This window comes from Solanum dulcamara, chromosome 5 (assembly GCF_947179165.1).
Source record: "Solanum dulcamara chromosome 5, daSolDulc1.2, whole genome shotgun sequence".
Taxonomy (NCBI): Eukaryota; Viridiplantae; Streptophyta; class Magnoliopsida; order Solanales; family Solanaceae; genus Solanum; species Solanum dulcamara.
In genome coordinates, this window is record NC_077241.1 from 71,003,798 (window position 1) to 71,018,748 (window position 14,951).

General features: G+C 34.8%; 3 protein-coding genes across 6 annotated transcripts; all 3 read left to right on the forward strand.

Moving 5' to 3' along the window:
* Positions 1-768: 768 nt before the first annotated feature.
* On the forward strand, positions 769-3,232 carry LOC129889580 (disease resistance protein RGA2). The gene is made up of 4 exons (XM_055964949.1): positions 769-1,132; positions 1,651-2,319; positions 2,540-2,611; positions 3,149-3,232. The coding sequence occupies exons 1-3, from the start codon at positions 769-771 to the stop codon at positions 2,557-2,559; spliced, it is 1,053 nt and encodes a 350-aa protein (XP_055820924.1). The 3' UTR covers positions 2,560-2,611; positions 3,149-3,232.
* On the forward strand, positions 3,144-6,398 carry LOC129889579 (putative disease resistance protein RGA3). 3 transcript variants are annotated; one of them, XM_055964947.1, is made up of 2 exons: positions 3,144-3,212; positions 4,775-6,398. In XM_055964947.1, exon 2 carries the CDS (start codon positions 4,828-4,830, stop codon positions 6,301-6,303), a length of 1,476 nt encoding a protein of 491 aa, XP_055820922.1. In that variant the 5' UTR covers positions 3,144-3,212; positions 4,775-4,827; the 3' UTR covers positions 6,304-6,398. The 3 variants fall into 3 exon arrangements, with proteins under 3 accessions (XP_055820922.1, XP_055820923.1, XP_055820921.1); XM_055964948.1 differs by lacking the exon at positions 3,144-3,212 and adding an exon at positions 4,225-4,462; XM_055964946.1 differs by lacking the exon at positions 3,144-3,212 and having other exon boundaries at positions 4,225-6,398.
* Positions 6,399-9,649: 3,251 nt separating this feature from the next.
* On the forward strand, positions 9,650-13,675 carry LOC129889583 (putative disease resistance protein RGA1). Of its 2 annotated transcripts, none has more exons than XM_055964951.1 (2): positions 9,650-10,308; positions 10,944-13,673. In XM_055964951.1, exons 1-2 carry the CDS (start codon positions 9,882-9,884, stop codon positions 13,487-13,489), a joined length of 2,973 nt encoding a protein of 990 aa, XP_055820926.1. In that variant the 5' UTR covers positions 9,650-9,881; the 3' UTR covers positions 13,490-13,673. The 2 variants fall into 2 exon arrangements, with proteins under 2 accessions (XP_055820926.1, XP_055820927.1); XM_055964952.1 differs by lacking the exon at positions 9,650-10,308 and adding an exon at positions 10,453-10,756 and having other exon boundaries at positions 10,944-13,675.
* Positions 13,676-14,951: the final 1,276 nt, after the last annotated feature.

A 14,951-nucleotide genomic window follows, 5' to 3' on the forward strand; every position in this document is an offset into this window, starting at 1 on the left:
GATTTGAATTATTTGTCACGAACACTTGTATGGTTATGACGAACGATAAATATGAACAAGTAACTTGATCTCGAACTTTTTGATATTTATCTTCGTTCTTGATCTTGAACTTGAGCTTGAATTTGATTGCTTGAACTTTGTAGCTTTGTAGAGAATTTGCGGCATTTGATCCACGAGCTCTCTTCTTGCTTCTTGTTCTTCAAAAAACCTCCCTCTCAGAATAATGAGGACCCATATTTATAGTTGTAGGGAGTGGTATGATGGTGTGATTTGATTGGTTGGTTTGAACTGACCAATCAGATTTCTTTGTTGAAGAGTTTTAATTTGATTGGTCAGAACATGTCACACAGACACGTGGCATTATTCTAGTGACTCATTTAATTTGACTTAGATTGCCACATAACTTTGACATGTGGCATGATTTTAGTGGCTTATTTAATTTGACTTGGATTGCCACCTAATTTTGACATGTGGCATAATTTTAGTGGTTTATTTAATTTGACTTGGATTGCCACCTAATTTTTACATGTGGCATGATTTTAGTGGTTTATTTAATTTGACTTGAATTGACACTTAACTTTGACACGTGGCATGAAAATGGGCCTCTAGGATGAGATGATATTGAGTTTAACAAAGTGGAGTCATCTTTATAGCCCAAATCAATGGATTTAGGTTTTTAATTAAATCCACATTTATTGGGCTTAAATAATTGACCCAATTTTAATATAAATTGAACCATTCTACAAATTTATATTTAATAAATTGTAAATGATTACTTTCGGTTTTGAAAATGAGTTTGAAAATCTTTCGAGCAGGTTTTCTACAATCCAAGCGGTGCTTGAAGATGCTCAGAAGCAGCAACTCAAGGACCAGGCAATTAAAAACTGGTTACAGAAACTCAATGCTGCTGCGTATAAAGTTGACGACATATTGGATGAATGTAAATATGAGGCAGCAAGACTCAAGCAGTATCGGCTAGGACGTCGTCATCCAAAGGCTATCGCTTTCCGTCACAAGATTGGGAAAAGGATGAAAGAGATGATGGAGAAACTAGATGCAATTGCTAAGGAAAGAAGGGATTTTCATTTGCAAGAAAAGATTATAGAGGGACAAACTGCTACACGGGAAACAGGTTGCTATCTTAAATAAGTTTTACACAAATTAGTATTAAAACAATTTAATTAGTTTATATCATATTCTTTTTTTGACGATTATCAAATTCATGAATATTTTTGGGCAGAGGGGAAGTTCCAAAGATTTTCTCTAATCTAAATGTTTGTCTCAAGTCTAAACAGAGGTGGATCCAAATTCAGATTCTTAATTCTACCACTTCCATCTAATTTATTGGGCTCAGAAAAATCCATAAATTACTCATAGGATACAAAAGAAGCCTGAGTTGTTTTATACTGTACTTAACTTGAATGTCGTTTTCTCAAAGCATTTTTCACTTTGAAAATAATTGTAGAAAAAATGGAGAAAACTTCAAATATATATTTTCTGAATCATGTTCTTCAACTCTCCCATTCTCATGTCTGCTGCTCATCAAGCTTAGCCTTGTCTCTTTATAGTGCAAAAATCTTCTCTGTTTTTCGCTGATTCCTACCGAGCTTGAGTATAACAATATTCTCGTGTGGACATTGCTTGGAACAGGTTTTGTTTTAACTGAATCACAAGTTTATGGAAGGGACAAAGAGGAAGATGAGATAGTGAAAATCCTGATAAACAATATTAGTGATGCCCAAGAACTTTCAGTCCTCCCAATACTTGGAATGGGGGAGCTAGGAAAGACGACTCTTGCCCAAATGGTCTTCAATGATCAGAGAGTAACTGAGCATTTCCATCCCAAAATATGGATTTGTGTCTCGGAAGATTTTGATGTGAAGAAGTTGATAAAGGCAATTGTAGAATCTATTGAAGGAAGGCCACTACTTGGTGACATGGACTTGGCTCCATTTCAAAAGAAGCTTCAGGATTTGTTGAATGGAAAAAGATACTTTCTTGTTCTGGATGATGTTTGGAATGAAGAACCAGATAAGTGGGCTAATTTAAGAGAAGTCTTGAAGGTTGGAGCAAGTGGTGCTTCTGTTCTAACCACTACTCGTCTTGAAAAGGTTGGATCAATTATGGGAACTTTGCAATCATATGAATTGTCAAATCTGTCTCAAGAAGATTGTTGGTTGTTGTTCATGCAACGTGCATTTGGGCACCAAGAAGAAATAAATCTCACAAATGGTTTTTTTCTAGAAAAACTGTTCTTAAGAGCTAAAAGGCGACCCAGGGCACTTTTCCATCGATTTTCCACGAATTCTCGTGCTAAAGGTAAGATAATTACTCCCATAATTCGTATTTCGATTCCTAGAACCTATAATCATGGTTGGTAATCATTGGGGGGGGGGGGATTTTGACCTGAAATGAATGGTGGAAAAAACCCTAGTTAGACATTAGAATCATGGGTTTGGCCAAGGGATGTAATGTTGTTATAATTCAAGTGAGTTAGTCCATTTTATTGATCCTTTGCATTATGTGTGACTGTTTTTAGATCAAGAACAAGCCGAATGAACTCGGAAAGGAAAAGCTCCAGCATTTAGGGTTTCGAAAGTTTGGTTTCGAGGTAGGTGATGGTTTTGTCCTCCCATATATGTTATATGTGCTTGAAAATTGCTTCACTGTATGCATATATGTATATGATTAGGGAAAGATGAAATGAACCATGCAAAATGACTATGTATTGTTTCTAGCTTGCAATGAACTTGTTCTTGCTAGAAAGTATTGTTGAACTATTCGCTGTAATTGTGATTGGCTGTGTATGGTTAAATCGGGTGTCACGTTCCGACACATAATTGGATCGGGTGTCACGTTTTGAGACAACCTTAGATCGAATGTCACGTTTTGACACACTAATAGGTGTTTGTAGGTTCCATGAGAAAACCCTTCCTTGAAATTGCATGATAATTGGGACTGTTAATCTTTGTGAATGCTTATGTATTGGATATGAAATAATAAGAGGTAAGATACTCTTAATTTTATTAGTTTACTGTGTTGTAGTTACTTGTTCATGTCTCACTTACTGGCTAGCCGCGTGATTCTACTAGTACACCCTTGTTTTTGTGTACTGATATTGCACTTGTTCTGTCTTTGTTAAGTATAGGGCATCTTTCGGCAGCTGTTGAGAGACCTTGCATAGAAGATCCTTGATCTGTTCGAGTTCAAGGGTGAGTCAGTTCTTTCAGGCTACTATGAGCTATTCTATATCTTGGTCCTTCATTCAGGACTTAGACTTTCAAACACTTATTGATGATTTTGGGGTTGCATCCCCCGTTCTTTAGACTTGTTATTTCATTAGAGTTTTGGTAAAATAACTTTCAAGTCCTAGGTGTTGATTTCTGCATAATTGGGTTGATTGACTAGATTTTCTGAGTTTATGGGAACTCAGTCTTATTTCATCATTTAAAACTTGTTTCCACAACTTTAATTTGCTCATCTCTTGTTGTTAGTTGGGCTGTAATAGTGGTTCTCCCACCGGAAGGTTAGTGTGGATACCAATCACAGTGTGTTAGGATCGTGACGATAAAATTCTGAAAAATTCAAGTTAAAGTTAAATTTCAAAATTTTAAAGAATTTATATTAATTACTCACAGAAAATCTAAAACAATTCTAATTTATATTCATGGTCAAACATATTATAATTTTCAAATATAATTTTCCACTTTGAAAACAAAGTTATTTTATTAAAATCTTACAATAAAATATGATCAAAAAAATCAATTGATGCTGCGTAAAATGGAAAGGAGGAAGTAATACATTTTCTTAATTAGTTAAAATGAATCAGTTAGAATATATATATAGTTAATATGGTTGGATTAAAAGCATACTCTCTGTTTTCCTCCATTTCATATTAATTGATCATTATATTAAAAATAATTGTATCATATTAGTTGTTAATTTTACTAAATCAATAAAACATTAATTAAATTTTTCAATATTACCCTTATAATTAATTTTTTTTAAATGTTCACATTTATTTATAAAATTCCCAAAAAATTTATTAAGAAGTTTATTAGTAAAAGTATCTTTTATGTATGATTTTTTAAGTATAGTAATTTTGATGTTAAAACAGTTTATTTTATCCATTAGCAATGAATTTTGATGTATTAAATGTATTTGTATTTATAAATTAAAAAGTGATCAACTAATTTTGAACTAAATAAATATATATCTGTCAGGAGTAAAAAACTAAGACAGCGTTAAAATATTAAATTAATATAGAGTCAATAATACGTCCATAATTGCCGTCACCTCTGTCTTGTCTAATGTGACCCCATCTCAACTTTCTCCGATCCCCACTTTCTTTATCACTTGACACTTTTCTACCTCGTTTTTCTTGCATCCCAAACAACAATAAGATAAACTAATCTTTATTTGGCATTCACAAAAACAAACTACTATTACTACTATAACAAAGGTGCGTTACATTTACCTGTAAATACCCTTTTCTGTTCTTTTCTTGGTTTTAGCATTACCCTTTTTTTGTAGGATGTTTACTTATTTGGGGCTGCCTTTGAATAATAAATTATAGATCTGAAATTGGGTTCTGAAAATCTTGTTAACTATGACCATGGAAATGTGGAGTTTTTTAATTTCTTTGTTTTCAAGTTGTTGTTTAGTGACTTAGTTAAATAGTGTTTGGGGCGGAGCCTGTAAGAATACAGAGGTTCATCTAGATATATGGAAACTTATTTCAAGATGCATGATTTGGCTACATCTATGTTTTCAGCAAGTGCATCAAGCAGCAGTGTCCCCCAAATAAATGTAAAAGATGATGAAGATATGATGCTCATTGTAAAAGATTATAAAGATATGATGTCCATTGGTTTCTCCAAAGTGGTGTCTTCTTACTCTCCTTCGCTCTTTAAAAGATTTGTCTCGTTAAGAGTGCTTAATCTAAGTAACTCAGAATTTAAACAGTTATCGTCTTCCATTGGAGATCTAGTACATTTAAGATACCTGGACCTGTCTGGCAATAAAATTTGTAGTCTTCCAAAGAGGTTGTGCAAGCTTCAAAATCTGCAGACTCTTGATCTATATAATTATCAGTCGCTTTCTTGCTTGCCAAAACAAACAAGTAAGCTTGGTAGTCTCCAAAATCTTGTACTTGATCACTGTCCATTGACTTCTATGCCACCGAGAATAGGATTGTTGACATGCCTTAAGACACTAAGTTACTTTCTTGTGGGCGAGAGGAAAGGTTATCAACTTGGTGAACTACGAAACTTAAACCTCCGTGGTGCAATTTCAATCATCCGCCTTGAAAGAGTGAAGAACAATACGGAGGCAAAAGAAGCCAATTTATCTGCAAAAGCAAAGCTGCACTCTTTAAGCATGAGTTGGGAAGGACCACACAGAAATGAATCAGAAGTTAAAGTGCTTGAAGCCCTCAAACCACATCCCAATCTGAAATATTTAGAAATCATTGGCTTCAGTGGATTCTGTCTCCCAGACTGGATGAATCACTCAGTTTTGATAAATGTTGTCTCTATTCTAATAAACAGTTGCGAAAACTGCTCGCGCTTACCACCCTTTGGTGAGCTGCCTTGTCTAGAAAGTCTAGAGTTACAAGACGGGTCTGTGGAGGTGGAGTATGTTGAGGATTATGTTATTCATTCTGGATTCCCTCCAAAAGGAAGGTTTCCATCCCTGAGAAAACTTCATATTGGTGGCTTTTGTAATCTGAAAGGATTGCTGAGAACGGAAGAAGAAGAGCAATTCCCCATGCTTGACGAGATGAAGATTTCGGATTGCCCTATGTTTGTTTTTCCAACCCTTTCTTCTGTCAAGAAATTAGAAATTTGGGGGGAGGCAGATGCAAGAGGTTTGAACTCCATATCTAATCTTAGCACTCTTACATCCCTCAAGATTTTCAGTAACCACAAAGTGACTTCACTGCTAGAAGAGATGTTCAAAAGCCTTGAAAATCTCAAATACTTGAGTGTCTCTTACTTAGAGAATCTCAAAGAGCTGCCTACCAGCCTGGCTAGCCTCAATGATTTGAAAAGTCTGAATATTCGTTATTGTTATGCACTAGAGAGTCTCCCCGAGGAAGGACTGGAAGGTTTAACTTCACTCACTGAGTTATTTGTTGAACACTGTAACATGCTAAACTTTTTACCCCAGGCATTGCAGCACCTAACAGCCCTCACAAGTTTAAGAGTTATTGGTTGTCCAGAAGTGGCAAAGCGGTGTGAGAGGGGAATTGGAGAAGACTGGCACAAAATTGCTCACATACCAAATGTGTATATTGGTTAGTCTTGATCTGGTTTTTTTTTGCTTTCTGAGGTTCTTTGTTTATGAGTTTCCAACAAAGGTTATGCTCCTGCCATTGGATGTAGTTTTGTAATTTCTTTTGGAAACAAATCAACTATTAAGATCTATTATGTGAAATCCATTCTCTCTGTACTTGTTGCTTGATGTTTTATTCGATATGCATTAGTTCAATATTTTACACTGCTACAGAGAGTCTAACAGGGTAGCGAATATCCTCGCTAATATTGGCTCTAGCAGAGACAAGGTTAAATTGTATCAAACTTTACATGAATTGCCCAATCAAGCCATAGGATTGAGCCTTATGGATAAACAGTACCAATTTGTGAACTTCAGGGTAAGGCAAATAAAAAACAATTCCATTTCTGAGGAAAATGAATAGACAGAACTATTATTTTTATTTCTGAGGGAAATGGATAGATAGCGCTATTATTTTTATTTGTTACTTTCAGTGTTGATAATGGTCGATGTTGGTTGGTTTTGATGTTTTGACAAACTTAGGGAACAGGTAAGGGACCTGATTCCTTTGAGGACATTTGATTGATAATGACAACAGACAAATAGTATAAAACAAATCATGCCAAGTCTGCAGGTCTGTGTGTGCACGATCGAGTCCCTGAGGGACAGTTGTCTACCCAATAGAATTCGTCCAACACAATGTATGTCATTTATATATACATTCTTTACAACATTTCTCACTTGGCTTTTTGGAATCATTGAAAAGAAAATTGCAATGAAGCTCATAATCTCAAAAATCTGAAATTTGCTCTTGAAAAAGACCAAAAACCTGATAGAGTTATCAATCACTTTGTTCTTATTTTAGAGTAGTAATTTCTTGGTCTTAATCTTGTAAGGTCTTTTCCTAATCTATAAAGGAAATTAGATCATTTCACTATTTTGGTTTTGTTCATCTTGTCTAAATAACTAGAGTTAGTTATGGAGAATACATTGAAGTCTAAGTCAGCTAGGAGTCTAGTGATTTAGCAAGCAATAGAGTTATTGCTTCAAATCTGAGTGTAGCAAAGTTGTTACACAGGAGAGGGAAAGGATTGTGAGTGCAATTCCTAAATTGCAAGAGCTTGTAATCTAAATCTTTGGCTCAATTATTTAGTAAAGTTTTGAGCTGAAATCCTGTAGGACATGTCATGATTTTTCTCACTTGAGCAAGGAGTTTTCACGTAAAATCTTGTATCTGATTTTACATTTCTGTTATTTAGTTTTCTGCACTAATTTCTAATAAAGGACCTGATCCCAACTGTTTGGTGAAAGCGTACATTCTAACAAGTGTGCTATCAAGCTACATGGAGAGGAATTCTCTCACTCATCTTTGATTACTCGTGGAATATTATAAATTTCCTGAGCAGTAAAGATATGGACATGTCAACCTAAGTTTTTTGACGAGGTTAGGTTTTATTTCCCCTACTTGAATGTATTAGTTAAGTTTTTTGAGGAGGTTAAGTTTTATTTCCCCTTCTTGAATGTATTCAGTTTTTGGATATTAATTTACAAAGTAGGGGTTAGCCAAACCCACCGCCACTACAAGAGGGCATTAAATTAAAAATAATAATAATAAGGAAAAAGTCTCAAATATGTCATTAAACTTGAGAAAAAGACTCATTTATATCATCGGTTAAAAGTTTGGCTCATATATGTTATTATCGTTTGAGAAAAGATTCATTTATGCCATTATTTTTTAATTCCGATTTTGCAAAACCAATCAAACAACTTTTAACACTTTTCAATTGGAGTTTTGAATTAAATGTACTCTTTTTGTTCCTTTTTTTCAAGAACACCAAGAACACGTGAAGAATACCAACAATTCCAAAAATTCAACTTTTTAAATTTTTAACGAAATCACCTCAAATTTCAATAGTAGCATCCCTTCTAGCTAGATATTAAAACTCAATATCTTTTGAGCTCGGATTCAACCTAACCCAACAAGATACACTTAAAATTTCTTCAAAGTTTCAAAACTTTGACCTCTTTAAATGCTAGAATTTTCGTCACAACTCCAAATTACTTAAACTTTGAACATGGACATAGTGTTTTCTGAATCTATGCTCTAAATTTCGAGTAATTTGGAGCTATGGCAAAACTTCTGTCATTAAAGGAGTTAAAGTTTTGAAATTTTAAGTGTGCCTTCTTGGGTTAAGTTGAATTCGAGATCAAAAGATATTAGATTATGATATTTAGCTCTGAGGGATGCTACTATTGAAATTTGAGATGATTTTGTGAAAAATTGAAGAAGTTGAAAATTTGGAGTTTTTAGTGTTTTTCATGTGGTATTGAAGAAGAAGAAGAAGCAAAAAGAGTAAATTTGATTCAAAACTCTAATAGAAAAGTGTTAAAAATTGTTTGAGTGGTTTTGAAAAATCGGAGTTAAAAAATAATGGCATATATGAGTCTTTTTTCAAACGACAATGGCATAGACGAGTCAAACTTTTAATGAATGGTATAAATGAGTTATTTCTCAAAGTTCGATGATATATTTGAGCTTTTCCCATGATATTAATAAAGTGAAAACAAATTTGCAAGTAAAATTATAAAGGGATTCCTTTCCAATCAAAGATGCAAAGAGCTTTTCCAAATTTGCCTTGTAATATTCTTCCTTTCTGAGGCTTAACCCATTTGCACACCAGGTATAGATCCCATATCTATTTGCAAAGCAAGAAGCTGCGTAGAGTAGTTGCTTATTGATAAGGATAAAATAGAAATAAATAAATAAATCTATATTGATTTGCTAAAATTGATAAGTAAAAGGAATGGAGTGGTGATCTCACAAACCAAATAAATAGCAATTCAAAACTCTATATATAAAAGATAATTTTTTTAACAAACATATTCAAATACATATATGCTAGCTACCACTTTCCATGAATATGCATACCAATTTCCAAGCTAAACCATTTATTAAAGGTTTAAGTTATACATGCCATTTAACTATATGTTAAAATTGATTAGTTAAGATGCCTAAATAAAATATGGGACAATTTTAAGTGATCATCGATGACTTAAATTTTTATTAAAAACATACCTAACTTATCCTGTTTTTAAAATTTTATATCTAGATTATCACGTGTGCTAATTTTCTATCGAAAAAATTATTAAATATTTATCAAAACACATTTCAACGTCTTTTTACTGTATAGCCCAATCAGCCCAATGTTTATTCTACGTACTTTGTCTCAAAATCATATATTCATTATTTACCCATTGAACTTGTGCTACAATTCCAACCGCTAGCATGCTTTCCATTTTAAAACAAAAAAAAAAACTAACAGATATTGAATTAAAAAACAAGTTTGATTCTCAAAAATCAAATAATTATGGAGTACATACTTGAGAAAACTGTGCCTTGTGGATCTGTTGTGTGTAAGGAAAAGTCAAATTAGGGCAACTAGAGACCAATAATTGAGATTCCATATGTGAAATTTCCATGAAATAATTGGATTTGTAATTATTACAAGTCCCACAATTTCAAAATTACAGATTCATTGTTTACATTTCCCACACTAGCTAGACTCCCTCCACATATCTAATATTCTTAATAGTGAATTCAACGTATGGCTGAAGCTTTCATTCAAGTTGTGCTAGACAATCTCACTTCTTTCCTTAAAGGGGAACTTGTATTGCTTTTCGGTTTTGAAAATGAGTTCCAAAGGCTTTCAAGCATCTTCTCCACAATCCAAGCCGTCCTTGAAGATGCTCAGGAGAAGCAACTCAAGGACAAGCCACTAGAAAATTGGTTGCACAAACTCAATGCTGCTACATATGAAGTGGATGACATCTTGGATGAATATAAAACTAAGGCCACACGATTCTTGCAGTCTGAATATGGTCGTTATCATCCGAAAGCTATCCCGTTCCGTCATAAGGTCGGGAAAAGGATGGACCAAGTGATGAAAAAACTAGATGCAATTGCTGAGGAAAGAAAGAAGTTTCATTTGCAAGAAAAGATTATAGAGAGACAAGCTGCTAGACGAGAAACAGGTGCTCATCTTAAATTAGTATCACAACAACTTTGTTTATATTCATTTTATTGGCAATTATCAAATTCGAAAAAGAGTCAAGTATACTCATGTTTTATGGGAAATAGTTTAAATATATTATATTTTTTTTGACAGCGGTAACTGTTTTTGTATCTATCATAAAACAAAACAGTGCATAGGTTCCACTGAAACAATATTAACAGGAGTATTCTATGTACTGTCCTGTGACTATAGAGAATCTAAAACATCAATGATAGAGAAAATAGCATTGAGTACAACTGCTTACACCAAAAACATAGCATCTAAGGTTCCTCTCCTTCCAAATTTTCCACTAGACACTAGCTGGGCCAATTCTCCATCTGATCCTATACATTGCATGTGTACCTGCTTCCCAGCTCAGGAGAGCCTATGTCCTATCCCAGGCTTAAACTATTTCCGATGGCACATGGGTATATTTGATCCTTTTCCATATCAAATTCATGTGTATTTTTGGGGTGAGGGGAAGTTTAAAAGATTTTCAACCTGCACCTCAGCTCATCCATACCTCTTTATTGTGCAAAAATATTCACTATTTTCTGCTGACTCCTAATAAGCTTGAATGTAATAATATTCTCATGTGGACATTGTTTGTACCAGGTTCTATATTAACTGAACAACAAGTTTATGGAAGGGGCAAAGAAGAAGATGAGGTAGTGAAAATCCTGATAAACAATGTTAGTGATACCCAAGAACTTTCCGTCCTCCCAATACTTGGTATGGGGGGACTAGGAAAGACAACACTTGCCCAAATGGTCTTCAATAATCAGAGAGTGACAGAGCATTTCAAGCTAAAGATATGGGTTTGTGTCTCAGATGATTTTGATGAGAAGAGGTTGATTAAGGCAATTGTAGAATCTATTGAAGGAAAGGCCCTGGGTGACATGGACTTGGCTCCACTTCAAAAGAAACTTCAGAAGTTGTTGAACGGCAAAAGATACTTGCTTGTCTTAGATGATGTTTGGAATGAAGATCAAGAGAAGTGGGCTAATTTAAGAGCAGTATTGAAGGTTGGAGCAAGTGGTGCTTCTGTTCTAACCACTACTCGTCTTGAAAAGGTTGGATCAATTATGGGAACTTTGCAATCATATGAATTGTCAAATCTGTCTCAAGAAGATTGTTGGTGGTTGTTCATGCAACGTGCATTTGGGCACCAAACGGAAACAAATCCTGAACTTATGGCAATTGGAAAGGAGATTGTGAAGAAATGTGGGGGTGTGCCTCTAGCAGCCAAGACTCTTGGAGGTCTTTTACGCTTCAAGAGGGAAGAAAGTGAATGGAAACATGTGAGAGATAGTGAGATTTGGAATTTACCTCAAGATGAAAATTCTGTTTTGCCTTCTCTGAAGCTGAGTTATCATCATCTTCCACTTGATTTGAGACAATGTTTTGCATATTGCGCGGTATTTCCAAAGGACACCGAAATGGAAAAGGGATATCTCATCACTCTCTGGATGGCACACGGTTTTCTTTTATCAAAAGGAAACATGGAGCTAGAGGATGTGGGTAATGAAGTATGGAAAGAATTATACTTGAGGTCTTTCTTCCAAGAGATTGAAGTTAAATCTGGTAAAACTTATTTCAAGATACATGATCTCATCCATGATTTGGCTACATCTCTGTTTTCAGCAAGCGCATCAAGCAGCAATATCCGCGAAATAAATGTAAAAGATTACTCACATAAAATGTCCATTGGTTTCGCTGAATGGGTGCCTTCTTACTCTCCTTCACTCTTGAAAAAGTTTGTCTCTTTAAGAGTGCTTAATTTAAATCACTCAAACCTTGAGCAGTTACCATCTTCCATTGGAGATCTTATACATTTAAGATACTTGAACCTGTCTGGCATTTTTATGCGTAGTCTTCCAAAGCAATTATGCAAGCTTCAAAATCTGCAGACTCTTGATCTACGTAATTGCCAGTCACTTTCTTGTTTGCCAAAACAAACAAGTAAACTTGGTAGTCTCCGAAATCTTTTAATTGTTCATTGTTATCAATTGACTTGTATGCCACCAAGGATTGGATCCTTGACATGCCTTAAGACTCTAGATCGCTTTGTTGTGGGAAGGAGGAAAGGTTCTCAACTTGGTGAACTACGAAATCTGAATCTTTATGGCTCAATTTCAATCAAACACCTTGAGAGAGTGAAGAATGATATGGATGCAAAAGAAGCCAATTTATCTGCCAAAGCAAATCTGCACTCTTTAAGCTTGAGTTGGGATGAACCACATAGATATAATGAAGCCCTCAAACCACGTAGATATGAATCAGAAGAAGTTAAAGTGCTTCAAGCCCTCAAACCACACCCCAATATTCTGAAATTTTTAGAGATCAGTGGCTTCATAGGATTCCGTCTCCCAGACTGGATTAATCACTCAGTTTTGGAAAATGTCGTATCTATTACAATTGATGGTTGCAAAAACTGCTCGTGCTTACCAGCCTTTGGTGAGCTGCCTTGTCTAGAAAGTCTAACTTTATACGAGGGGTCTATGGAGGTGGAGTATATTGAAGAGGATGATGTTTATTCTGGAAGAATAAGGTTTCCATCTCTGAGAAAACTTTCTATAGCCGATTTTTTAAATCTGAAAGGATTGGTGAAAAAGGAAGGAGAAGAGCAGTTCCCTATGCTTGAAGAGATGAGTATTTCCTGGTGCCCTATGTTTGTTTTTCCGACCCATTCTTCTGTCAAGAAATTGAATGTTTGGGGGGATGCAACAGGTTTGAGCTCCATATCTAATCTTAGCACTCTTACGAAACTCTGCATTAGGAATAACTTGGACGCTTCACTCCCAGAAGAGATGTTCAAAAGCCTTACAAATCTCGAATACTTGGAAATCTCTAATATCCCGAATATCAAAGAGCTTCCAGCCAGCCTGGCTAGTCTCAATGCTTTGAAGTATCTGGAAATTCAACATTGTGAGTCATTAGAGAGTCTCCCCGAGGAAGGGGTGAAAGGTTTAACTTCACTCACGACGTTGACTATTAATAACTGTAAGATGCTAAAATGTTTACCCGACGGATTGCAGCACCTAACAGCCCTCACAAGTTTAACAATTAGGGAATGTCCAGAAGTGGAAAAGCGGTGTGAGAAGGGAATAGGAGAAGACTGGCACAAAATTGCTCACATTCCTAATCTGTATATAGAGTGAGTTTCTCTGCTTGTGTCTCTCATTGGATGTAATTTTCTCATTTTCTTTTGGAAACATCTCAACGATTTCTAAGATCCTTTTGTATTATAAGTACTTGTTAATGCTGTAATTATTGGCTAACAGTTGTTGATTACTACTTTCTGGATCATGGAAAAGACATCAAATAGAACTATTCATGTTGTTTATATATTTTTTCTAGGGGGGCTCAATTTGATTGATGTTATCTAAATTAAGGAACAACCATCAAACAACACTAATATATCACTTTTTCTTAATGTGGATTTTATTTTATTTTTAGTATTTATCACATTGAAAGAAAAATTAGGGTGAGTAATTTGGCTCAACCCAAATTATTTATTCAAATTAGACTCAATCCAAACTATTTATTCTTAATTGACACATGACCCAAATTATTTACCCGAGGAATTGCTGCACCTAACAGGCCCTCACAAGTTTAAAAGTTTGGAGATGTCCAGAAGTGGAAAAGCGGTGTGAGAAGGGAATACGAGAAACTGGCATAAAATTGCTCACATTCCTAATCTGAATATTGTTAACTGTTTATCTGCAAGTGTGATTTCCAATTCAAGTCCTTCATGCCATTGGATGTAATTTTCTAATTTTCTTTCGGAAACAAATCAACTATTTCTAAGATCCATTTGTATTATACTTGTTAATGTTGTAATTATGGAAAGATTATCTAAATACAACTTTTTTTATCATATTCTCTAAAAATTTCTATCATTCGAAAAAATTACAAAAATTCTTACTCTTTCGTATTCTATGACGTGATGTATGAGGACATCAAATCCATCACTTTATGCGATGTATTATTCGGATACATCATTTATGTGATGTATCAGGACGTTGGATACATCACTTTAAGCGATGAATCGATCGGATATATCACTTTACGTGATGTATTAGGACGTACGTGATGCATTCGAATTCCACCGAATTTCGGGTGATTTTTAAAAAAAGTAGGGATAGAGTGTGATTGGAAAGAATCACTATGGGATTTAAGTAAAATTTACTGTAATTATTGGCTAATAATTGTTCATTATCACCTTCTGAATGAATTCTGTGGCAGTTGGTATGAATCTTTAGGGATTTGATGATGCAAATGAGAACTAAATTTGGTGTTGCTAGCTTCAGCTTCGAGAACAATTTGATGAAATAAATGCTATAAGGCAAAAACATGGTGAGAAGTAAAACTTGGAAAAAAAATGTTGTTATTATATATCTTGAAGCAGCATGAATTATACAGGTGTGCAAAAGCTACCATTTATAGGTTACAAATATAAAGCATCAGGCAATAGAAAGGCTCCACTCAAGCCCTAAAATACTAAGTTGTCCACGTGAAAATGCCGTTAGTGGTGCCAGCAATATACCTCTATCGTGCTCAGGCTCCTCATACAATAATATTTGTCTTATACATCTGACCCTCTTTGCTCCATGAGCAAAA

Excerpts from the sequence above, each read along its gene's own strand:
- LOC129889580 (XM_055964949.1), top strand. The coding sequence starts at position 769 with ATGATTACTTTCGGTTTTGAAAATGAGTTTGAAAATCTTTCGAGCAGG. Across the intron at positions 1,133-1,650 it reads AACTGCTACACGGGAAACAG|GTTTTGTTTTAACTGAATCA; the intron begins GTTGCTATCTTA and ends TGCTTGGAACAG. Across the intron at positions 2,320-2,539 it reads CACGAATTCTCGTGCTAAAG|ATCAAGAACAAGCCGAATGA; the intron begins GTAAGATAATTA and ends GACTGTTTTTAG.
- LOC129889579 (XM_055964946.1), top strand. The coding sequence starts at position 4,726 with ATGGAAACTTATTTCAAGATGCATGATTTGGCTACATCTATGTTTTCA.
- LOC129889583 (XM_055964951.1), top strand. The coding sequence starts at position 9,882 with ATGGCTGAAGCTTTCATTCAAGTTGTGCTAGACAATCTCACTTCTTTC. Across the intron at positions 10,309-10,943 it reads AGCTGCTAGACGAGAAACAG|GTTCTATATTAACTGAACAA; the intron begins GTGCTCATCTTA and ends TGTTTGTACCAG.